General features: G+C 45.5%; 8 protein-coding genes across 8 annotated transcripts; 4 read left to right on the top strand and 4 right to left on the bottom strand.

Annotated features, from left to right (window-relative positions):
- Positions 1-186: 186 nt before the first annotated feature.
- AOL_s00043g813 (uncharacterized protein) lies at positions 187-2,312 on the bottom strand (the record flags this gene model as incomplete). The annotated part of the gene is made up of 8 exons (XM_011121299.1): positions 187-289; positions 398-478; positions 549-609; positions 692-922; positions 984-999; positions 1,065-1,637; positions 1,717-1,827; positions 1,920-2,312. The coding sequence occupies 8 exons, from the start codon at positions 2,310-2,312 to the stop codon at positions 187-189; spliced, it is 1,569 nt and encodes a 522-aa protein (XP_011119601.1).
- Positions 2,313-3,060: 748 nt separating this feature from the next.
- Positions 3,061-3,747, top strand: AOL_s00043g812 (uncharacterized protein; the record flags this gene model as incomplete). The annotated part of the gene is made up of 1 exon (XM_011121298.1): positions 3,061-3,747. The coding sequence occupies one exon, from the start codon at positions 3,061-3,063 to the stop codon at positions 3,745-3,747; it is 687 nt and encodes a 228-aa protein (XP_011119600.1).
- Positions 3,748-4,235: 488 nt separating this feature from the next.
- On the top strand, positions 4,236-4,894 carry AOL_s00043g811 (uncharacterized protein; the record flags this gene model as incomplete). The annotated part of the gene is made up of 4 exons (XM_011121297.1): positions 4,236-4,245; positions 4,316-4,537; positions 4,619-4,745; positions 4,807-4,894. 4 exons carry the CDS (start codon positions 4,236-4,238, stop codon positions 4,892-4,894), a joined length of 447 nt encoding a protein of 148 aa, XP_011119599.1.
- A 2,679-nt stretch (positions 4,895-7,573) lies between these two features.
- AOL_s00043g810 (uncharacterized protein) lies at positions 7,574-8,350 on the top strand (the record flags this gene model as incomplete). The annotated part of the gene is made up of 1 exon (XM_011121296.1): positions 7,574-8,350. One exon carries the CDS (start codon positions 7,574-7,576, stop codon positions 8,348-8,350), a length of 777 nt encoding a protein of 258 aa, XP_011119598.1.
- Positions 8,351-9,640: 1,290 nt separating this feature from the next.
- AOL_s00043g809 (uncharacterized protein) lies at positions 9,641-11,422 on the top strand (the record flags this gene model as incomplete). The annotated part of the gene is made up of 1 exon (XM_011121295.1): positions 9,641-11,422. The coding sequence occupies one exon, from the start codon at positions 9,641-9,643 to the stop codon at positions 11,420-11,422; it is 1,782 nt and encodes a 593-aa protein (XP_011119597.1).
- Positions 11,423-13,465: 2,043 nt separating this feature from the next.
- Positions 13,466-15,142, bottom strand: AOL_s00043g808 (uncharacterized protein; the record flags this gene model as incomplete). Its single annotated transcript, XM_011121294.1, has 3 exons — positions 13,466-14,235; positions 14,327-14,594; positions 14,669-15,142. The coding sequence occupies 3 exons, from the start codon at positions 15,140-15,142 to the stop codon at positions 13,466-13,468; spliced, it is 1,512 nt and encodes a 503-aa protein (XP_011119596.1).
- A 1,259-nt stretch (positions 15,143-16,401) lies between these two features.
- Positions 16,402-17,696, bottom strand: AOL_s00043g807 (uncharacterized protein; the record flags this gene model as incomplete). Its single annotated transcript, XM_011121293.1, has 5 exons — positions 16,402-16,525; positions 16,580-16,967; positions 17,047-17,343; positions 17,406-17,545; positions 17,629-17,696. 5 exons carry the CDS (start codon positions 17,694-17,696, stop codon positions 16,402-16,404), a joined length of 1,017 nt encoding a protein of 338 aa, XP_011119595.1.
- An 812-nt stretch (positions 17,697-18,508) lies between these two features.
- On the bottom strand, positions 18,509-19,783 carry AOL_s00043g806 (uncharacterized protein; the record flags this gene model as incomplete). The annotated part of the gene is made up of 1 exon (XM_011121292.1): positions 18,509-19,783. One exon carries the CDS (start codon positions 19,781-19,783, stop codon positions 18,509-18,511), a length of 1,275 nt encoding a protein of 424 aa, XP_011119594.1.
- Positions 19,784-25,079: the final 5,296 nt, after the last annotated feature.

Below are 25,079 nucleotides of genomic sequence, written 5' to 3'. Positions count from 1 at the left end.
TTTATGAGTTGCGACAACTCCCCGCTTTATGGATATGCGTACCACGACTACGTAATCAGGCGCAGGCGAAGGATGATTGAATGACATCCATTATATTAGTCCGGTATGATTTTTTTTTCAAAATACAGCTAGTTCTATTACTGATATGAAATCGCATGCCACCACGAATTTTTGTAACAAACACTTTTAAAGACTATCCTCTTCACCAGGTTCAACAATGTTTGGATCCACCTCATTGCTCGTCTTCCAAAAAGCGGTTGGGCCAGCAGGTCCATGTGGATCGAAGTCCCTATAATAGTTTAATACGTCGTCAGCGCTTTCGTCATGATGCTACCCTAGAGAACGGTACATGTATCGATGAATCCCTCTGGGGTGTCGCTAGGGTTCAACAACGTACTTATCAAACCACGTGCCCAATACTCCACGGGCAGTACAAAGCCCTCCTATTTGAATACCTTCACTTCTCCACCGTTCCTCTCTATAATTTAACTATAAGCTTAAGCCGGACGTCAAATTCAACAGTATTGAGCGGTTGACCCTCGACGTACCCTTGAAATATCGAAAAACTTATCCACCGAATTTCTCCTTCTGTTGTCAGGCGAACCGTTCCTATATACCGAAAGTCATAAGGCACGTCCGGTTCCAAATCTTTCGAGTTCCCAATAAGACCTATTTTGGAAGAGGGGCTCACCGGTAAGTTCGGAGTTCGCATTAGGATCCCAAAAGGCGTGCATCAGGCGCGACGCACCTTTGAAATGGACAACAGGAAGTGCTTGGCCGTCACCCGGTCCTGGGGGTTCTATTCTTGTCACAGTTATTCCTAGTTTTATAAACCTAATCGCCTCTCTAATATCGATCGGTGGGCGGGGCCCATCGGCCGGGGCTATGGACCCGAAGTTGAAGGCGTAAAAGTCATGGTAGTCTACAATTCCGATTATTTAGTCCCAAGGTCGACGCCCAGAAGTTTAATATACGAATGATACCTAGAAAGCAAACCACCTATTAAATTTGTTAGCAAGTCCCCCGCCCTGATAAGTAATCCTAAAAGAGCCCGGTCCACATACTCTCAACCAAGTTCCCGTAACTCCATAAGGATCCCGTAACTCTAATGGTAGCTCCAGTCCATTGTCTAGATTTGGCTTTAGATGAGGAGCCGAATATGGTATGGCTCCCCGAAACTTTACACCCCACAGATTGCCAATGGGCATATCAGATTCTTCCACCAACACTTTCAAATTAAACCCGAGAACAACCATTATCGCCTCGAGTTTTTCCCAGTCTACCCTTCCTGACCCATCAGCTCTAAACGGGCCCCACATAGTATTTGTATCATAATTTCGCAGGTCATAAACTAGCGAGCGGGCCCATGGGTGTGTCGGTTTAGACTTCCTACTTCTTGGATCTATTGGGATACCGTAATAACAGTGGAGTTTCGCAGAGAGCTGACGTTCAAATTCTGTTTGCGCCGGAACGTGTGTAGCCCCGGCCTGTTCAAATAAAGAGGAGCGACATAGTAGCGTGTCAAGGTTGACTTTGTCAAAAACTTCATCAAAAAAGTCCAAGTTCTTAGATTTTGTAGCATCTTTGACTTGAAGAAGAGCAGCGGTGAATTTAACGACTTGTTGATAATCGTTCAACTGGATTCTCAGATATATATATTAGCAATGTGCGAACAGCGATAACCGAGGGTATTTGCGGAACGTTGATGCTATCTACCTTCGAATCGACATGATCAGACTCCAGGACTTTCCGCAGCCAAACCACGTTCTGAAGCCGTTTCGCCCAAGTTGACCCGATACTGACCGCGGCTGTACCCACTGGCTCGTCCTAAAAATTACACCAAGTCCGTATGTTAATATATTGCAAGCTTGCAAGCCGACAATGACTTTATTTCTGAAAGTTATCTACTAGTAACATACCCATAACTGAAGATAAAGTTCCTTCAACAGCAGTTCATTCTCCTTAAGGTACTGGTCTAGGAAGGTGCACGTTAGGCGAACCCGGGCAAGGTCTGCGGGGTCAACGTTGAGCAGTATCTGGTGAAGTAGTTCGTGTGGCAGATCGAGCAAGGCGCACAACGATGTCATCTTGGGTGGTGAACATGTAATGAATGTCGACGAGAAACTATCGCGCTGTCGTACAGTTATAAAGTCAACCTTATCAGAGCGAGTAGAAGGCGTCATTACAATTATGTTAAACTTAAGTTCAGCTAGACATGCACCTGAGGTAAGCATACCCAATTGTAAACCGACACTAACCCCGGTAACCCCGACCTCATCGCCAAAGGCCGTGATCTGCATACCAATGTCCATATCAGGATATTCCTAGGATCAAACAGGAAGGACAACACTCTCGCCCCGCCTCAACACGGTCCGCAGTCGACCTTAGCTGGAGCCGCAGCCGGTCCCAACTCCAGGTAACCCTTGCGCGTAATTGCCTAGCATTACTTAAGTATATACGAAGTACCTAGGTAATATAATACCAATGCATTCGAATTCCGGACGAAACTGCCGCCGGGAAACTGTCTGTGATTGACGGGAAACTTACAACGTTACCCGTACGATGTGTAAAATACATACGAGTATTGATTTGACGGGGGCACTGATGAACATATTATGAGGTCAGCCTTGACCGTTTATCATATGCATAAACAAGCCTTCGCTAGGTTCCCAGGCCATATCATATATCAACGGCGAAAGATTTGGGATGCCTAGTTAAACTTTGATCATAACTGAGAAGCGGCGCAGATGCTCAAGATTGACCTGTACCTTGCTCGAGTCGAATATACTCCCTTGCGGGTGTCTATAAAAACGTCTATCATCCAGCATCTAGCCTTCGACTTTCTCATACTCATCCCCACATAAACACACTCACACTCACACTCACACAAACATATATTACTTATATACTTTTATACCTCAGTACTTATTCGTTTGAAGTAACTGAAAACTGTCAGTTGTCAGGAGCCACCTGGGGATCAATTCGTCTCCACATATAAACCGAAATCTACGTCACTTCTGTATACAAGTATACATACATATCGATATACCTAGCTTAACCATGGGCCTCTTCGATCGTAAATCAGACAAAAAGGCCGACTCGGAAAACGAATCAGTCTACTCAGTCGATTCCAAATTCACCGACCTTCCTTCCCCTAAAAACTTCCACGTCTACTATGACAACGGCTGGAAGTCTATCTCGAAGATTGTTAGATATGACGACAAAACTCCTGCATACTTTGCCGAGTTCCACTACTCCCGCCCCAGCAGCATCAGACAACGCTATGTCTCTCTCTATGCTGGAGACAGCAAGAACGCCCCGTTGGTCGCACAGATGGGCAGCAACATGATGATGACTAAATTCCACTTCCGAGCTGATGGCCAAGAACTCGAGAAGGAGCGCACTCCACAGGACCAACTCATCGAACAATTTCACGAATCAAAGTTGACTTGGTGGTATAATTGGACCGATCCGATCTCCGGCAAGAAGTTTATCTGGAAGAACACCACGAGAGTGGATATCGAAGATAGCAGCAAAAAGAGTAAATGGCAGCAAGGGTGGAAGTTGGTGGACGAGAACGACCAGGTTGTCGGGATGTTCGTTTGGTGTAAACACTCCCTGAAAAAGCTCGGGAAGTTCATTATGAGTGGCGAATATATCGACGCTTCCACGGAGTTTGAGCGCAGCGTTATGATTTCCTGTCTTGGACTGTTGCAACTGCAGCTGATTGCGATGCAGGCTGCATGATGTCATTACATTCCTTTGAGCTTCAGTTAGCCCGAACCGTCGTTGGATGCTTATCGTTATTTTTAGTTCGCAGCGAATTGTTATAGACCTGGAATGATTCAATGAAGAATCAATAATAAATATGTTTATCAAGCTAGCTCCTGGATCCACCCCCGCATTTTCAAGTGTATAAATACTTAAGTACTTACCTACTCTTATCATGAATTAAATCCTGGTGTCATATGTATCACGACTGCATAGATATCGTAGCGCGGAGACTCTGTGTTCTAGCTCTCCCAGGCCAGGCCTGGCGTGTTGTGTCGGCCAGCTCCGTCCCAACCTCCCGCCCGCTAGTTCGGTAGTACGTACTAGCGCTGTAGCTTCCCAAACTCAATATCCAATGCGACTCCTACCGGAATTTTGTATCTTCAATCAGAAATTTAACTGCCTACTTGGACTACAAAACTTCACTCATTGGCGTAAGGAAACAGTCCACGTTGCCGTCGACTATGCAGAAAAGTAGGCATGCCAAGCTCTACGTCATAACTATGTTCAAAGCTAACTAATCTTTACTTGCACCGCCTCACAGTCCTCGGCTACCTAACAGGGCTACTGTCCCTGCAATCCACCGCGACAGGAACCTCAAGAACCTCCACGCCTTCCATTACCGACCTGGATTGGAAATTCATGCGAGCATCTATATCGGCCCTTCCCAGTCCCTGCTACAGACAAGCCTTTGGATCAGTCATTGTGAACGCCACAAGCAAAGAACTTCTCTGCACGGGATTTAACAAAGAGGATTCATCGGCCGGTAAGTTAAATTTAACCGCATGACCAAAACCGGAATCTATTGACATCAAAAAGAACACCAAATTGATATTGAACGAGATAGACCCTACGGAGCATGGAGAAGTCGACGCCATTCGGAATTGTGTGAAGAAATTCAAGGATGAAGGATACAGCGTGGATGAGATCGATGCCATCTGGAAGAATGCTTGGATATACACTACTGCTGAACCGTAAGTCCTCAAAAATCCGTTTACTCAAGAACCTAATTGTCTAGTAATTAATGATTTGTAGATGCGCTATGTGCGGCGCAACAATATTACATGGTAACGAAGGCGAACAAACTTCATGCATCCAGGGATATAGCTCTACTAACAGCTGAAAATTGGAATCTTCAAGCCGGTTTCCAAAGAGTGATCTACGCCACATCTAGTCCCGGCCTTTACAGCGTGCGAACTCCTCCATCCGTCTTCATCTCAAACAAGTCTACTAACATTGCATATTGATCAACAATCAGATGGGCTGGACCAAATACCTAGTAAGCGTAAGAATGCAATCACTAGCCGACAAAGCAAGGTCACAGCCGGGGTTTGGTGACGGTGCTCCTGTCACAATTGTGATTCCAGATATAGCAGCAAACGAGACAGACAGTTTATTTAACTGGCAGTTCCATCCAAATGCTCAATGTCCGCTGGGTTGTCATCGGAAACATGGCGAGTGCGTGGAGGATCACGCATAGGTATGTCTAGTCGTATAGTTGGACAACAGATCTAGCGAAAAGGAAATGCGGCTCTGCAAATAGTGATGCTTCGGCGACTATTTAGGGATCACCTTGTCATTTTGTTGGTTGTATGGACCTTTGGGCTGTATTACAAATAAAACTTCATACGACGGTCGTCGGGTCGGTCCACCATTTTGATCGACGAGAACCAATGGCTCTACCCGGCTGCGAAATAGTTTTCCTGTTTCCTATATTCTCATGTTTCAGGCACAAATCGGGGCGATACTCTTCATAGCATTGTATCCTACTTACCGGAAAAATGTGGGTTCGATCACAAATTTTATACCACTTCTGGCCCACATCTGGACAGCGACAGGCAAAGTAGAATTCAACGTAACCACATGTTCGCTGCTAACTTAACTTCCTTAGTTTTGTGAATATCTAGATCGACCCCTTAGTTTATTCGAATACTAAATCGATCTATGAGTGGGTGTCTGTACATATATATAGTGTACGAGTGCTGCAAAATGTTTGTTGTATGGCTGTTAAGTTAGTAGCTAATAAGCTTCCCGCTGACAGTTTTTTCAGTCAATCGTACGATCGTAGAATTTAGTTCGCGATCTAAACTTGGAGTCGCCCTGACAGTTTATGAATATACCATGTATTCTGAGACGTCAGCCTAAGCTAAGATCTATCGCATATTCTGAACAATGGTTTCTTGGTCACTACTTTGTGTGTTTGAAGCATTCGAAAGAGCGAGGCGAATCGCTTCCTTTGAGCGCATGAGCCCTTGGTGTTGATCCTCGAAAATAACGTTACCATCTCTGAACTGGCGGGAAAATTACAAACTCTCTATTCTGTACGGAGTCTGTGTAGTATACAGAAGTGGAGCCTGCCGGGGCCCGAAAAGAGTTGGCGCAACGTAATAGTCCCTTAGCTGCATAGTGAAAGAAGTGGAAGCCGCTGCTGCCTGTGCTTGGTTTCGTTACAAGTCGCGTTGATCGATCGATCGATCAGGTCTCGACGACTCTAACAGAGGCCGGAGGAGAAAATATATTTTGATTCGATATACCCATGATCAATATCAATGCAATGTAACGAGGGTAAAATACTCATAATGTAGGTAAGTATGAGTCCTTTACCAGAGCGCACATGATCTCGTTGTTGGCGTTACAACGTTTAGAACGCGGCTTAACGGCAGGGGTTTCGGCAGGTTGACCCTGAGGCTCCTTCCACAATCTTCACGATGCAAGGCAGCGGAGAAAAGCCACTTCGCAGAACACCCAAGCGTGCCAGGGGCAGAGCTGGTGCACTGGTATCGCCAAAAGCGCAAAGATCTTCGCTTCCTCGGCCAACCATGTCTTCCAAACACTTCACGATGGATCTTGCCGTGAACGGGAACAAAGTCGCCGGTGTTTTAGAACAAAGCCAGGAAACCCTAACTAGCCCATCGTTCGAATGAGCGTTTGGCTGCCGTAGCAGTGTTCCCTCAACGGTCCCGCTGAACTCCATAACTAGTTTGCCTGCTTGGGATCGCTAAAAACACCAAGCGAAATTGAAATGACAAAGGACATGCAGCTGCTTTTTTAGCGTCGAGCTGGAGGTTTTCTGTTTTCTGCCTGTTCGGAGCAGGTCGTGACACATAATGGCTTTTTTTTAAAATTTCCCCTAGAGATTGAAGGGTAAAAGCACAGCATATTTCCGGCCAGCTAGAGGTTTAAAGCTTTGGTGTTTCCCGCTCTGGTTGGATCTTAAATTTCTTTTCCTCGCGGGCGATTATATTAGTATCGATTGTTTTGATCTAGGAGTTTAGAATTAATACCCCGTCGAAATCAAAGTTGAGGACTTGTTTACAATACAACCGGGGCAACAAGTTAACAGCCATGTCAAGATATATCTCGATCTCGATTTCGACATTCATATTGTCACTATTGTCACTGCACCTCGCAACAGCAGCTACATTAGTTCAGAGACAGCGACCGACACCGACATATACAACAGACACGTTCATAAAGCCAACGGCGAATGCAAGATATCAAGTAGGGGTTCCTATAAGCGTTTCTTGGTACATCGCACAAACCAAAATAAACGAAAACCTCGCACAATCGTTTAATATTACTATCGCGCTTGACGGAGATATAGGTTTAAGCCTGAGCCAAGCTGGTATGCATATGATGATATCCGCTGAACATTAGTCGTCAAATAAAATAAACATCAGAGGCTAACATATAATGCTTTTGCTTATAATTAGTCGCATATCCCGGCTGGGGGGAACATGACACGACGTTTACTGCTCGGGACACATGGCCAGAGTCCAACAAATATCAAATATTCATCATCATGGACTACGGCATGAAAACCCTGAAATCTCCAAACTTTGGCATCTGGGGCGGTGGTAGAACAGCTAGTTCAACGACATCCTTTGCAACTAGTACATCGCGACCTTCAACTACTACTACTAGCGAGTCCGAACCATCCACGACATCGTCTGATTCCGAGGCCACGACATCGATGTCAACATCGTCTTCGGAAACATCAGATCCTTCTCCAACCGAAAGTCCGGATTCAGCACCGTCTAATGGTATCTCTGGGACTGTCCTTGGTGGTGCAATCGGCGGCTCCATAGCTGGAACACTTGCGATAGTTGGCATCATTTGGTTCATGAGAAGGAGTATGGCACAATCTCGTGCTAGCCACGGATCAGACAGACCGAATGCTTCAAATCCAAACAATCAACCACCCGGTTACCAACCTGATAGCGGTAACCCTAATCAGCAATGGCCGTATCAACAAATGAACGCCCCGAGCACAACGAGTGTCAATCATCTCAATAACGAATATAAGGGATTTGCACACCCTCCTCCTCCTCCTCCTCCTCCTCCACCACCGCCAACGACCCATATGCCCCGCCCAAATGCTACTACTATGAATGAAATGCCGACCCAAATGCATCAAGAGCCGGTGGAGCTTCACTCTATGCCTCAGAATAATACCGCAATAGAAATGCCTGGTGATATGAGCTGGAGTACGCAGCTCCCAGCTCCAGTTGCCCAAGGACAGCAGCAGCAGCAGCAGCCACAGAGATACGTATATGGTCCTCAGAGCTATAACCGGTAAGGTTCTATGAAGTTACGCCAATACGTTATTTATGGTAGCCAAAGCGTTACGAGCACGTAAGTACATACCAGGCATGTGGGTATTCGAACTAGCGCCACTTACCTCGAGATCTTTCGGAGCCAACGCACAAAACTTCATTTTCATGTAAAATAATTTCGATGACACGCATTTCAAGCCATATGAACGACGTTTTGATGGTTTGGCTGGTGTCAGACGTGCTGTACATACATATTATACCCTTTAGACTTTTGCATCTCATTTTGGTTTCTTCCAAATTTAAATATCCAAATAGCCGAATCGCTTTAGCCTTCAATTAAATTTCGGTTCCGAGTTATCCGTAGACAAGATCATGATCATGACTGTATCTTGACTAGAAAGTGTCAACGTCATAGATTTTACCTACTAACTGAAGAAACGACGATACTAAGATCTTGGTTTGAACTATACCCGAAATCCAAGGCTCTTAACCCAACCCTAAGAAAACGACAAGTACTTAAAGTAGACGTTTCGACGGCTGGAATTCTGCCACCGCCCTTGTCCCCCACCTGATGGATTGCATTAGCCACTACTATGTACGTCGGAGTACGTATGCCTATACAACACAGGATCGATATCGGTTCATCTTCCATATCGATACATTTTGCGCACTTGCGCAGCTTAAGCTGCATTAACCCGGCAGCTTGACGTCACGGGCGCAACATCTCGCGATGTCTACACCGCAGAAATTATACAAATACCTCTCATACCAATACTAGCGACATAGCATGTGGTGGACAGCTTTCTGATACGAAAGGTACCTGCATTGCATCATCCCAACGATTACCCCAATCGGATCTTCCAACCGAAGAAAAAACACCCAGACCCAAGAGTTTGGACGAAGAGGCTAGCTAAGTAGCTGCCGAAGGCCGAACCTAAGCCTGCATGACATCCCGTGCGAAGCAATAGCATCAACTTTGTGTGGCGCCGACCTGCTGGTTTGAAATGCGGGCATATTTGCGTCACGGAAAAATGCAGAGGGACCCACGGGGAGCCAAGTCTCCTTCCAACTTGGCTTTTAATTTTTCGATGAAGATGGATGATAAGATTTTAAATACATGGCAAGTCGCTCACCACCTGGTGGTATTGTGGTTGTGGTTTTCTATCTCGACTGCAATCGTCCCTCCCGGATCCTCGCCCTCTTTTCCAAAATTCCCCACCACTGACCATTTATATTCCTCGCCGACCGTTAGTTACGTGGTTGAAAACAGCCTCACGGGCGCGCTCGTACTACCCGCCTAGTTTCGATCCAGAATGAAAATTTTCTCACAATGCCAGTTCCAACCGCTTCCGGGCAGCCTGTTGCTGCTACTTCTATCCGGTTCGCTGCGTGTCACTGCTATCCCGTCAACCGTTAATATTGAAATCCCTGTCCCTGCTAAAGACGCCCTCTTGCGCTCTCTCGACCGAAATCTCGTTTCCTGGTCTATCCAAAACCGAGACCTTCCCATGTTCACTAGATCAAAATTACTGGAGAATCTCTTCAAAGCTTTAGCCACAAACATTGGAATCGGTCAATCCGTCCGACTCGGTGGTGGTGAGTCGGACAAAACAACTTATGGCTCCGATATCACAATCACTGCGGATAAGTACCGATCAGGCTACTATGGGGCTCAGGCTCAAGGGAATGTCACTTTAGGTCCAAACTACTTCGCCTCATTCAAGGAAAAATATGCCCCAGATACGAGATACATCTGGTGCCTTAACTTAATCAACACAACTAACAAATTTGATGCTGCAATATCAACTGCTGCAGGTGTTCTTGAATACCTAGGCGATGAGCTTGATTTATTTGAAATTGGGAATGAAGCCGACTTTTACGGCTCGAAGGGATTTCGGGATTCAGAATGGGATGCCTCCATGATGCTTCCAGAATGGAACTATATAGCAGATGAAATCCAAAAAAACTCGCCAAACAAAACCGTTAGGTTCATGGCCGGTGGCTTCGCAAATCCAGCATACATAGTCACTAAGGACTTCGATATCCCAGGTATTATTGCCGCTGGTTATCAGTCATCGAGGATCCCATGGTATTCCATGCACCTCTACCCACAATCGGGATGCAGCGGTGCCGTCACTATCGCCCCACTCCTCGAGCACAATACACTCTCCGATATCCTCAGTAACTACATCCCCCAAGTTGCAGCTGCCGAATCCGTTGGTGCTCAATTTGCCATTGGTGAAACAAATACCGTATCATGTGTCGGCCGGCCCGGAATCTCTGATACATTCGCTGCAGCGCTGTGGCTAGTCGACTATGTTCTCTTCGCCGCTACAATAGGAATACGTAGAGTCTATTTCCACGCCACAACAACGGGCTCCTACAGTCCCGTAATACCAATAAACTACTCTCTCGATTCCGGAAACTATTCTACTGGTGTACTTCCGCTCTCTTACGGCGCATACTTCATCTCGGAAGTCCTCTCATTTAACGACACTCTTCTAATTATGCAAATCGAAGGTGGCAATGACACGGATTACAGTTCCTACTCCGTCTGGGACGAAACAAACAAGCTCCGCAAGATTGTATTTATAAACCTTCAATCTCACAATAGTTCCACAGGTGGTACAAACCCCGCTACTCCAGATACTGAAGTCTATTCCTCTTCTGGGCCCCGACCATCAACTCGAGTCACCGTAGCGACACCTTGGGAGCCAGGCCAAGAACTATCTTTAATAAGACTACAGGCCCCGGGCTCAAACTCCAAATCTCAGGTTAACGTTTCAAGCTTCACTTTTTCAGAAAAGGATGGATCTGTGACAAACAATCTCGTGGACACTATAATTACGGTTAAGGACAATGGAAATGTGGAATTCGACCTTCTAGCCTCAGAAGCCGTCCTAGTCCAACATTACAGCGACGTACTATCGAATAAGCATCCAACAAAAAGCGGTTCCAAGGCTGCAGATTCAACTGTGAACGGCGTAGTTATGAGGACCCGCGGTGCGAATATGAGTATTTCATCCGTCCTTGTTCTAGACATGAAAATAATGGTTTCAGCGATCTTGGTATCTGCGCTTTTAGCATTTATCTAATGCTGTTGTTTCCTTTTGTTTCATGTTTCATTAGCGTTATAGCGTTTCTTTAGAAAATGTGGGTGGTCTCTTTGTATACCGAATGTCGGGTTTAAGATTAGCTGTTTGGATCCTTCTTTTGTGCGCTTTAACTCGATACCCTAGCAGCTGTATACGTCGTTGGGTATTTCACTTTCGTGAGGTCTAATCTACCTACAGGTTAACGTGGAACAGAGCTACAGATTATGCCCCACTATAGAGAATCGCAAGAGTACAATGAAATAAAAGCTTCTTTAATGTCGGTTGGAACTGGTCCAGAGGCTGAGCATCGAGAGGGGTTTTGGTTCTGAGCCTTTGTTAAAATATTGCTAGCGCTCCCAATCTTGAAATCTAAGGCACATAGCTTCTGGAGCACAGTTGAAGACTCCGCAGATCTGGCGACGAGACAACTTCTGGAGCTCCCCAGCCTATTATTGCAACAGATGATACACGCATGCGATCATTTTTCTTCCAAAATACATGAAACGATAATTGTGATACCGAGGTCCAGGCACCAACATTTATAAGTCTGCGGCATTGAATCAGGTATATCTTTTTCTTTGGGTCGTTCTTCTGCACTAGAATAATAGTTGAACAATCACGACTCCTCTGATCTCGAAAGCATACATACGCCGAATTCTACTAGGTGAGCACCCAGGGAGAAGCTAGATGTGAAATCTTCTACTACGCACATAGATATTATTTGACTCCAAGGAAACGGTGAGCCACTAGGAGTCCTTTAGAGAACGGGTTATTGAAGACTAACTGCGAACCTGACTAGCTAACTGGGTAGCTTCGATTGGTTTTAACGGATTCCCTTCACAGATCCGGCCGAATAGTCTGACCTGGCGAACTTCGTCTCGATCTCAAAGTAAGCGTTTTAACCCACGGATTTTGACTTGCCTATAAACTAAGCCAATAAAAATCTATCATCGGTCTCATCTAGGGTTGAAAAAAGCTCAAACCCGAGTGACCAGACCCGTACGCTAGCGCCGGGTATATCGATATGCAAAATACGACTCCTCATATTGACGATCACCAGACCTCATCGCGCGAACCTAAAGATTGTGCCCTCCTCCATGAGGGCTCAGCCACTAGACCCCAACCTTCGAATTCCCCGGCCATCAATAATAGAGGCCGCGGCCGGCAGTCTCAACCAAATGCGAGGGAGGAAATACCGCCCCACTCTGAATTCCGAGTAGATGTGAACCATATTTTAAAGCCCCTCAGTGGATCACGACGTCTTCCTAGTAGAGAGGACTTTAGCTGTGGGGCAGTACATACCCCCGAAAGTACTAGTCAGGTTGACGATTGGGCACTGGTCTACCCAGCTTTCGATACCATACACCCCAACTTACCAAAGCTAAGCTACCATCCGGCAGCCCCCTTTCCTCCCTTTAACTCCGACGCCAACCATTCCTACCCACCAATTTACTCGCATCACCCATTACCTTTCATCTTCTCTCTACCGTTTTACAAGCCAGGGTTCTATTCAGAAGCGTGCTCCAAGGACTGCCTCCCTCTTCCACTTAGTTTGCGTCCAGGCACACAGGTTCAAATAGCTAATTCAACATCGCCAGCACCAGAACATTTTATTTTATTTGACAATCAATTCGAGGTTATGGTGAATAGTAGATTAAAGGGAAGATTTGGAGTTCATAGTGTAAAGGTCTGTCCGAAGAGCGGGCAACATTGGTTTTCATACGCTTAGCTTCACAGCCTTGGGATCTAGCTTGATAGGTACGGATAAATGACGTGCTCACTATATGTCGGCGGCTTTCATTTAGTGTGGCTACCTTAGAGTTTAATCGTATCTTACATAGTCTCACGGAATTACATACGAAATACGGCTTCGGTACACTTTCTAGTTAGTGCTTGATAGCTATGCGACGTGAAGTTTAGTTCAGAGGCACTTTCGCCTGTTGTAATTTACGTTTGTAAACCACCCCACCACCAAAGAGACCCTCGACTGGGCTACATAATAGTAGCTGGTTGCACATACCCTCCTTTTCACATCTTACCCCCTTACCCCCCCTTCCCTCCATTTTGTCCCTTCGGGTTCTTCGGGCCCTTTCCTGTCTTCTTTTTTTTGGGGGCCTTCTCTTCAGTTGCAGCCTCAGCAGCCTTTCTCTTTTCTTTCTTCCCTTCCTCCTCCTCCTCCTCTCCCTTATGGAATTTTGGGGATACAGATCCCCACCGCTTCGGCTCCTTCGTCTTCCTCTTATTTTTCCTCCCTTCCTTCTTATCGTGCTCCCACTCCTCCATCCTAGTGAACTTGCTCCCCCCTTCAAATATATCCCCTTCTTCCGGCTCCCCCCCCTCCCCGTCCTCTAGGTAAGTATACTGTGAGAGGTCGATTGGAACCTCTACATTGTCATCATCATCATCTTTCTTCTCCTCTTCTTTGTCATTCTCCCCCTCACATTCCTCCTCCACTTCTGTCGTTGAACTCTCTGCCGCTTCTAGCTTCTTTAACGCCACTTCAATGGCATTCTTTTCGGCCTCGGCCTTCGATTTCCCCGAAGCCGTGGTTAATAACGCCTCCCCGGCCCAGATCTCTACATGGTTCTTTATCTCAGAAACGGAGATGACTTTTTGGCCTGGAAGGTAAAGCTCCATCCAGGCATCCAGAACTGGAGTTTGTTTTCCCTTCCCCGGTGTGTGGGGTTGGGTCTTTGGCGTCTTCGGCGGGGCCTCAGCATTGGGTGAGGGCGGGATAGGGGGCTGGGGAGAGGGTGGGACTGCGGACGTGTCCAAATTCTTGGCTGCTGCTGCCATAGCGTATCCTTGGTGCTCTAATCATGATTTGTGATTGGTCAACTATAAGTTACCCCAATAACCAAAACCGTAGTTGGTATTTGTCATGTTACTCTTGAGAATACTTACTGTCATACGTGTGCTTGACGTCTTGACACTCTAAAACGAGCGACAAGACAGGGAGGATCAAATCCTCAAGCCATTCATTCATGATCTCCCATCCATTGTCCTGATAGATTGCGGCCACAAGGGCGAGAAAACAGTCAGCGAGCATGTTGCGATCCAACTGTCGTGGTTCGCCTGTTGAAGTTGTTCCGGTTAGGAGGAACTGGTCGAGCCCGTAGACATACGCGAGAGCAGACAAGACGTCTTTGCTTCGAAATTTGTTCATGGCCGCCTAATTACTGGTTAGTAAAATTTAAAAGTGCCAAAAATAAATTAAAGAACATAGGTAGGAGAGTGAGGTCTTACAGCCATGACAGCAGCACTGAAATCCTCAGTTCTTTTCATGATAGCAAGGGAAACAATCGAAGCAAGAAGGTGTGTTCCAATTTCTCGAAGTCTCTGATTGTTCTCAAAGAATGTGTAACCATAAGCTTTAATGGAACGCTTCTTAAGATGTTCTCCGGCCCCTGGATTGATTATGGTAAACTTGCTGACAAAAATCTTCGCCAATTGCCATCTGGACCCGAAGGTTGGTGGATGCTGCGGCCACTCAGCATGTTCGATTTTGAAATCAATTACACGCATTCGAGGAAACGTTATCTTGAGAACATCAATTGCTTTCTGGAAGGAATCATCTGTGACCTCAAGGCGACAGGAAGTAAGTGGTTGTTGATTTGGGAAAGAAGTTAACTTTGGTTGTTTGAGGGAGTCTTGGTAGTCATTGCCATTGATGGTATCGGGATCTGTATGACCCAGGATGTCCCTATGCTCCCAATTCATTATTATGATTAAGGTGGGTTTGGATTGACCAACGAGTGGATTGAGGGGAAGAGATGAAAGGGTTTTTATCAAGAGCAGTGAAGGGTGGATATCGGAGAAGTTGAGGGGGAGTTAACCAGAGATATCTACTGACGTAGACAGTCTCACAGCCGTAATGCAACTAATTTCTTCAAGACGGGAGTTCTATGAAGTGTGGATAAGAGATGCCTGACGTGAGATAGCTAGAAGAGTGAGAGAAGTGCCCATCACGTATCGGACGGTGGATAGATTGGATTTTCAATGACGATTAAGAGGCTCAGGAAGGTTCCAGCAGATATGATATCCTGGTCAAATGAAGACAAAAACTTCAGAAGACTGAGCTATAGACGCCCGGTTGATTAATCGAGGGGGGAGGAGATCAGGCGAGAAGAATACCGCTTGAACAAAGATTTTGACAATGGATTAGTTGAAGGGCAGAGTAGGAAGACGCGTCAAAATCTTCTTTTGATGCTGTGGTGGTGGGAGTGATGACAAGCTACGGTATCGTCAGAGGGTGTTGAGCAACGCCTTGACCTCTACGGGCTATTTCGCTAGAACCTAAAGCTCCAATCACTCCTCAAACCCATCTTTACATAGAAGCATAACCCATGGCATTGGATAGCCAGGTCCTCTGTGACTGCTCTAGTCTTCTCTTTTCGAAGTCCACCACTTTTTGATGAAGGTCTATGTGGTACATGTTGGATTTTGCAAGCTGCTGTGTTGGTGTAACCAGACCTGGTTCCTATTTGGGAAATATACCCCTTCTAGCCCTTTGTGAAACCTTGCTGCAAGACCGAATGATGAGTCCGTGGCCTCCATACGTATGTATACCTTAGTTTCGGATCTTGCGTGTTCTGTTAGGCTAATAAAATAAAATAATAAAATAGCGTACGAAAAAATAAGATATGGAGTCGAATTCTGATACGGGAATTATTAGCTACGTATATACAACATGTAGATTCCTCAATGCAAAGCCTTTGCGTAGAGAAAGGTTTCGTTTCTTCTTGGCTACTATCAATATAGTCCGCTTACATCAATTCCAGACATCCAAAGATTAGTATTCCATACTACCACGAGAACAAACGAGAAATAAACATCGCGTATCGGCCCGAATTTCTCGCAGAGAAAAAGATTGTCTTGCTAATAAGGCTAATGTTCGAACCCAAATTTGCCCTGGGGGGCTATATCCATGCATTAGGCGAGGCCGGGTCTGAGGATGAACATGATAGTGTATCTTCCAGTTACTCATTCTTGAGCTGCTTCCACAGAATAACAGCATCCTTCTTCATACTATCCACCACAGCTTCCCCTCCAAATGCCGGTTTCCAGCCTAATTTGAGCGCTTTATTCGGCACCGTAATGACACTATTCTCCCATTAGCATCCCAATCTCTAAAGAGGCTGAAGGGAGGGTTCCCACTTCGACCCGAAAGCCAGCTTTGCATCCCTAACTCCGTTGACGCCTTCAATACCCGCTGCATCCTCGACGGTCCAACTCTCCAACCCGACTTTGCCTCCATCCCATCTTTCCAAAGCCTCAACAGCTTCCTTGACACCATACGCAATGTCTTTCCAGCTCTTTTCTCCATTGGAAGCGAAATATATACCGTCATACCCAGACTTCGCAACGCCACTGAGAGCACATCGAAGAATTAGTTCATATAAATTTGCAAGATCTGTGATATGTACGTTCGACCAGATGGCATTCCCAGAGCCTATGAAATGTGCTTTCTTCGTTTCGATAGCAGTTCGAATAAGCGGCGGAAGCTGGACCGACAAACGTGGAATAATTGCGGCAGTCTGACCGCCTACTCCATATAAACAACGTTAGAAGGTTATAAACTCTGAATTCATGAATGGTACCACAAATCATCTGGGAAAACCAACAAATCATCGGAGGCACGATGGTATATGTCGAAACACCTTTCTCCGTCCCAAGCTCCACCACTTTCAGGGTAACAGTTCGATGGCCATACTGCTCCCTCTCATCCCACTCCTTCAGAACCCCCACCAAATCCTCAGTGTCATCAAACGCCCTCCCAGCTTCATCCCCGTCATTATAAGTCGCAAAAGCACTCGTTCCCGAAGTATGTACGAAGATCCTCTTTCCTCCCTCTCCACTTTCACTTAGCCCATTAATAAGAGCCTCCGCAGCGGGAAGATCATTCGCTGAAGCGCAGTTGACTACGATATCAGACTCTGACGCCAATTTTCGGAGCAAATCCGTATCTGATAATGACCCTAACACGCATTTCGGCGTAGATCCCGTAAAGAATTTAGGATTCGTAGCAGGGATGTGAGTGTTTCGATTGCAGATTCAGAACGAACAAGGGTTGTGACCTCGAGATCCGGCGACCGAAGAAGTGCGGTCAGAATTGCGCCGCCACTAACAGGATCATGTGTTAATCGAGTGGAGGCAGGGGTGTTGACGTCACAACCGCAAGTGTGATGTCACAGCATGGAACCTACATGTATCCGGTTCCGCCCGTCAAAAAGACTTTCAGCTTGGGGATAGTGATTGGAAGTTCTCCTGACATTATGAGTGTCGTTTTTTGAATAACTTTACTGGACAGCCTTTCGTAGGAGTTTAAGGAAGGAATAAAGTGGACAATTGCTTTACGTAAACTAAAAAGTGTGGTGTGAGAAATCCTCCATTTATAGCTCCGGGCATCTGAAAACCACATCGTAGAACCACATGTACACAGTATTCATATCAGGTTTTACTCAGCACCACGGCTACACTATAGAGGCTGACTCGTCCCGGATCTGCAGATGCATTCCAACGTTGTGCGATCCGGATTGTGCAGCTCGCTGATTAATCTCACGATGCAACCTGTCAGAGCTCATGGGTCAGGCTACAGGTTTTGGCCTGGCTCGCGAACCTCTCGATTGGATTCACTTTCACCATCACGCACTTCGGAACCTGCCTTCGGCCTAAAATCTTATTCGGGTCACATATTGCATCCGGATTTCGAAGGTGTGACAGTGGCATTATCTCCTAATCTTATCTATATTGTAGGCTCGAGCGCCTACAGCCGCAGCGACACGCGTACGCTTCACAAAGAGACACTCCGTCTTATTAGTTAACTAATATAATGCTAGCCTTGTAATTGGGACAGAGACTCTTTTGCTGAGAATTACATGCATCTCATAAAGCAGACAGCCGAACGAACAAAGCGGATTCCTGCTCCAAATTGAGACAAGAGAATGGATGCCATGGAAGGCAGGAAAATGAAAGAAAACACGATGCAACCCCGTTTGCGCCGGTAACAAATTCAGCAAAAGGATGAAACTTGGGAACGCCAGTTCCAAACTGAACTCGCAAACCAAAGAAGCCCTTTAACACCCATCAATTCAAATATCCATTCACATGCCCATTTAACTTAGTGGAGGCGTGCAGCTCAGACCTCAAATCTCCATACGCTTTCACGACATGGTCCACTAGCTGATCGGCCTTTTTGGTTCCCTTCTTTAATCCGCTAACTTCTCGAAGTACCTTTTCAACCCCTCCCTCACCGACCATATCTCTGATCGCCACGGCGTCTTCGTCATCCTTGTCGCTGTACCAGATTGCGGCGGCAATCGATTTTGCAAGATTCGTAGGCTTCCCAACTCCATACTCATAATCCATCATGGCAGGCCCGACCAACCGGTCATTCCGACCGAGCTTTCTCTTCGGCGCCCGGCATACCCTCTTAATGTCATCCTGTACACTAGGGTTTTTCAAACGGTGATCCAAGATAGTATTGATATATCTCTCATGTTCGTCCTTTGAGAATATCGTATGTTTCTTGAGAAGTGCCCTGCCTGACTCTGCTACCGCCCCCTTGGCGATGTCGTAGATCTGTTTATCCTCAATAGCCTCATTCACTGTTTCATACCCCTTCAACCAGCCCAGGTATGCAATCGTTGCATGGGCAGTGTTCAAGGTAAACAGTTTCCGCTCGACGTAAGCCAGCAGGTCTCTCGCAAGTTTCATTCCGTGAATGTTATGGTCTGTCTTGAGTGCATCCTGGTCAACAACCCATTCATAAAAGTCCTCGACCCCAACATCCAATTCGTGGCCTTTGGACTCTCTTCTCTTCTCGCCATTGCCGTTGACAGCTTTAGTAGGATCAAAGGGGGGTACGATACGATCGACTGAACAGTTCGCGAACCCGACACGCTTGTCGAAAAACTCAATCTCGGCAGGTGAAGCGTCTTTCTTGAAGTGCTTTCCAACCTCCTTTCTAAGGATCTCGGACGCACCGACGCCGTTTTCGCATGCGATGATATCAACAAGCGCATCTGGGCGCGCCTGGTAGAGTCTCTTCAATCCTTTAGCGATAGTAGGCGCAATTTTGGGTAAAATCTGGGCGCCAACGGATGTAGTAATGAGGTCTACCGTCGGAAATTCGTCTAGGAGATCCGGAGAAGTCGATACGACACCAGAGAAATCTGTTACTTCAGTGGTTGATGACCTTTGGGAGAGGATATGGACTGTATAGTGATCATGGGCGTTCAAAGAATCGATAAGAGACTCGTTGACATCTGCGAATGTGACATGGTATCCGGAGTCAACGAGCAATGGACCGATGAATCCACGGCCGATATTGCCGGCCCCGAAATGAATGGCTTTTGGCATTGTATGGAATGCTGTAAGCTTAGGGAAAGTGGTAATTTATCCTGATCGATATCAGAATATTCGAACCCGTCAACTTGAAAATGCGTTAATATTGTCCGATTAATTGATTTTGAGGTATGATTTCTTGAATTAAAATCTTACCGTCAAGCAGTCTTAAAAGAGAAGATTATATACTCTACGGGAATATTGACTTCTATAGGCTAGCCAATTAAGATGGGAAGATATCAAGGGAATGCGAGCAGACCGATCTGATGGAATGCAAGTGAGCCGCTTTCAGTGGCAACGACTCGCAAGCATAATATTGTATTGCACTCATCGACAGGCCGTTTCCCTTGAGCGATTTGAATGATACAATTGCTGGTCATAAAAATCATTTAAAAACAGCGGTATTAATCCATATTGTCATGATGCCCAGTCGGCTGCACATCCGTGACAACGTGAACAACACGTTTTGATATTCCATACTTTACGTCATCCGACTCAAACTTTGTCTGGGGAGTTATTCCGCTGCGACGATGGAAGGTATCTCGGGCGGACCATTAATACGGTAGATCTATAGAGCTGAGCTGATAAGGGAAGGTAGCATACCGTGGTTATAGTCCAGTCCACCTGTTTTATTCCGGGGACGCATTGGGCTAGCAGGGAGAAAATCATCCAACACTGCATACGCCCTAAGAAACGAGATTCGAGAGAATCCTAAGAAACTAACACACCCTTACAGGAAGCGGATTTAGCACACCACACAGTCAATTCTACCATTAGCCATATATAAGTAATCTTCATTTACGAGGCTTGAGTCATCGTATATGGCTTCGGACCCCGGTCGGCCCAGTCTCATTGCACGAGCCTATGCAGCTCAGAATCCCAGAACAACTACGGGAGATCCCGTTCGACTTGATTATAAGGTAACTCAGGCCGTAGTGCCACTCCGTGAAGATAAACGATATGAGGAGAAAATGCCTAACGCCAAAATAAAAAAGATAAAGAAGGATAGAGGGCGGAAGAAAGAAAGAGAACCCCATCCAAAATTATGCCTTAAAGTTCTATAGATCTACCCTTTCCAGTGTTCATATTTTGTGATGCTTCACGTCCAGTCTCGACACTAAACCAGTTTAGCTCAGTTACTGCATTTCATGAAAGTCGTGCCTAATATGATGTATGCGTGCCGGTCACTCCTTTTGATAACACCGCTGAGGTAGAGCCTTAGAGATTAAATTGTTAATCTTGAATTTTTCTTCTGTATGTCTTTGAACCCTATGGTTGGTGTACGAGGATTGCCCCTAAATCCAATTGAAGTAGAGCCTTCGTTGTTAAATAATCGATAAACATCCGGGAATCTAAATGTGACGATCGAATCGCTTGTTCATCAATTTTGGGGGGACATTCGATTCTGGCACTCCTTCAGATCGCCCGCGATCACATATATAGCCGTCAGCCAGAATGCTCGTTTTGAATAAACGCCTGCAAGAATGCCATTTCATCAAGATGCACCCATTAAGCCGGCCAACAGCTTCAGGTACTTCCTTTTAGGACGCTTATCACTGCTGACTTTTAATACTGCATCAATTTGCTTTCATGATGACTTCTAATCCTGCCTTTTCTAGCTCACACTCATACCTAGACCCCCAGGGACAAAAGCTACAAGGACTGCAATACGTTCCGCTCCCAGTTCCATCAGAATAGTAGTTGTTTCGTCCCGGGCCAAATACTGGGAGTCTTCGCTCACTCTCCCACGAACGCGGATAGTCATACGTTTTGATTCCGCAAGCGTTTTCTCTCTCTCTCTTACCTTCTTCATCTCCTCGATCGTCTTCATAGTAGCGGTAAAGAAACTTGCAGATTAATAACGTTATAGCACAGCTGTTGATCGCAATCTCCACATAAGAGCAGAGTGTGGGTTGGCAAATTGTAGCGACCTGGCTTCTCCGGCTGATACCATATGAGCGAGGTTTGGTCCGGGATTCGAGCTTTAAGATCTTCTTGAGCCGAAATCCACGCTTTCTTCTTGTTGAAAGCTGCGCCACCGTGAGAAATGAACTTTGGTTGTTAGGGTGCTTGTATACGAGCTACATCCCTAAACATTGATAGAGTTATATACACGCGTCTTTATGATTCTATTAATTCTATTTACTGTGTGCGAAAAGATTGCGGGTATCAAGCCCGCCGCAGCATTGGGAATCAAACATCCTATACCTTATGTATAAGACTCCTTAGCCTGAACCAATATAATTTTTGGATATTGTGGATGGTGTGGCGTAGGCGAATCTGACAAAATAGAATCGATAAAAGTTGGAAAATAGCAGATATCCTAAAGTCCATTGGCCAAATACTCTCCATATGATATGCTTCGAACCTTCCTTCCGCGAATGCATTCAGGCATTCGATCAGATAGCGCAAACATAACCAGAGTGCGATATAACATAGGAAATTAGAATGCAGTGACGACAGTCGGCCTCTTATTGAGTGTACTGGCAAACATATTTTTGTTTTATGGAATATTAATGTTATGTCGATTCTACTAATGCCCAGACAATGGATAAGATATATTGCGACAACGTGTGTTTTCTAACCTACGATCCACATCTACGGAGGAATAGAAATTGCGAAGTCTGGTTTGAGACGTACAAGATTCTGGCGCTAATATATCGTATATAGACTATAGGATCATCGGTCCGATTACAACGTATGCGCCAACTCAACCAACCCGTGGAGCACGCTGCTGAGAAACCTGACTAGTACGCTGACCATAAAAGGATATGGAAATAATCGTAAATCTATACATGACTGCAGGATCTGAACCACCTCGACCTGTTACACCTCTTCTAGCTCATACCCACGAACCACCAGCTAGGGTCAGCAACATATCTTCGCTTCTCTCGCAGACTATTTACTAGTACATTGATCTCTCCCCGAGATCTGGCTCCCGAGCGTGGCTCTGTTGAACAATGTTCTCCAGAATAGGTACCTGGATATCTGGTTCGTCTACATGTACTGTTTATAATAGGCCTCATACGCCATCAGTGTCTGTTTCTCACTATTTGAGAGAAAAATTCACAGCCGAGCCCGCCCCAAAGCTCCTAGTATTGACATTAGCTTGTGTGTACTTTCCAGGCAAAAAGTTCGACTTCAAAGTTCTCAAATTCAAACTAGGCGGATTAGCCGAAGAGTTCCACCTTAAAGCAATAAATATCACAGAATACTGAAGAAGAAGAAGAAAAATATCATTAGCCAAGGAGAAGGACACCGCGAAAGCCGGTCACTGATAACAATGCTAGCGCTTTGGACTGCAGTATGCGCGGCACTTATGACGATGGACTGGAATCTTACCACCATGAATCGTCACCCAGAGAACTGCTCCTATGCCCTCAAACAAAAGTACTATGAACCCGTGGCGCCTTCACAATTTTTTTGCCTACTGAACAGGTAGCTTAACAATCCCCCAGGCATTCGGAATGCCGGAAATAGAAAATGCCGGAAAATTCCTGGAGACGATAGTAAGTGTATGAAAATTATAAATAACGTTTATTTTTCGCCCCCTATCGCATGAAGCATAAGCGCTGAAGAGCAGGACTAAAGAATACAGATGTAAAACCATAGTTCGATGTTACCCCTATAATATATAATTTGTTGCATTCATCTAACTGATTTCTCAAGCAATACCTACATGGTGTTTTAGTTAAGGAAAGAGAGATCAAGGGGAAAGAATCACGAAAGAGGGAAACCGAGGGCTAAGGAAGAGCCACGAAGAGCCACAAATGAACAGGAAGCGAGGATTAGAGAAGAGAAAATAAATCCTTTTTCGCAAAAAGCTAAACTAAAGCCAGCTGGGGAGATCAAAGAGGACAGGGAACAAAGGGTGCTTATAACGCAGACTATCAGAGAAGTTCTCGATACAAGGCGTAAGACTCGAGATGATTACGGTGGGTATGAAACCACTTAGCTAGAGTACACTCATTATCTTGCCTGCAAGAGCACTCCCTTCTTATTATAATGCCCTGTGTTTTAACTTTGCTTTGTTGTTCGAACGTTCCAAGTACCGGCTTCTGACTGACAATATATTTGGCGGCCCTAGCTGGTTAGTTGAGAGGCATCTTTTTTTACGAAACATGCTGCATCCTATTACGTGTTAATATGATGATGCTCCATATTAAACCTAGTGCATGAACAGCCCCTCCAGCTTGTACTCGTACGGTGTACGGTAGAGTTCTGAATACATAGCTACTCCACCATTTCTCCGATAACTATTACCCGCGACCTAGAACTAGCAAAGTTTCGCCTAGATTATTGTTCTTGACTTCGATGATTATGGTTATAAATTTTAAAATACACTCCCAACGCCAATGTGGACTAGCTATGCAATGAACTCCTCGCCGCTGACTCGAAACCACAACTAACCCATTCAACAAATTTACGCCTCCTAATATAAAGAGACAAGTACTGCTCCGTATCTGCTATCAAGTTTGGATATTGAGTATGCTGGGCCAAATATCCCGAAGGCTAGCTTAAAAGTTAAGCTGAGGTGAGCTTAAGGTCTGATCTACGGAATGTCTTACGCAGTGGCATACATCCCATTGTGATTGCTACGTTTAGTTCTATTAGCCTTGAGACATGGTCTTAGAAGACTAAACGGATAGTGCATCTTTCAAGTCGCCAATTATCATAGGCATTGATATGTCATCAATATACGTAAAACTTGTAAGTAGGAGCTCGAAGCCACTCATTTTACTAGATCCTAGAAAACGTATATTTCGGATAATACTAAGATTGAGGTTGAATATGCACATATATTATAATATATTATGATCAAGTTTAGTGCTTACATACACCCCGGTAGAGCGAGAAACGGGCTCGATTGACGACATTCCGATAGTAGGATGCTCTACACGACTAATAGCCCTATTGAACCCATTTTTCGGGCTCGTTGGCCTATTCTGATCTATAAATTTGGCCACAAGCCGGAGAGTGGCTGAGTGACGCTCTCATATATAAAGCTTCACCTCCCCCCGCGTCACGTCTTCGAATCTGCTACTTAGTTATCACAAAAACCCATTTCCCACGGCAATTTGTTTGATATAGAGAACCCGGTGAAGGATATTATGCCAGTGACTTCCCCGAGCCACGGAGTACGAATTAGCCTGTGTATCGTCAGTACAGTCTTTAGTTGCCTAACATCCTAGCATTCCTCTATTGATCTTACTCTTACACCATCTGTCTTACTATAAGTCTGGCCAGATTGTCTCGCTGGCTACTATGCCCTCTAAAATATTAAGTCTAGAGTTCATGTAGGTATCCCATA

The sequence above is a fragment of the Orbilia oligospora genome (assembly GCF_000225545.1).
Source record: "Orbilia oligospora ATCC 24927 unplaced genomic scaffold scaffold00043, whole genome shotgun sequence".
Taxonomy (NCBI): domain Eukaryota; kingdom Fungi; phylum Ascomycota; class Orbiliomycetes; order Orbiliales; family Orbiliaceae; genus Orbilia; species Orbilia oligospora.
The sequence above is the reverse complement of the archived record's forward strand: the minus strand, read 5'-3'. Positions and strand labels throughout refer to the sequence as shown.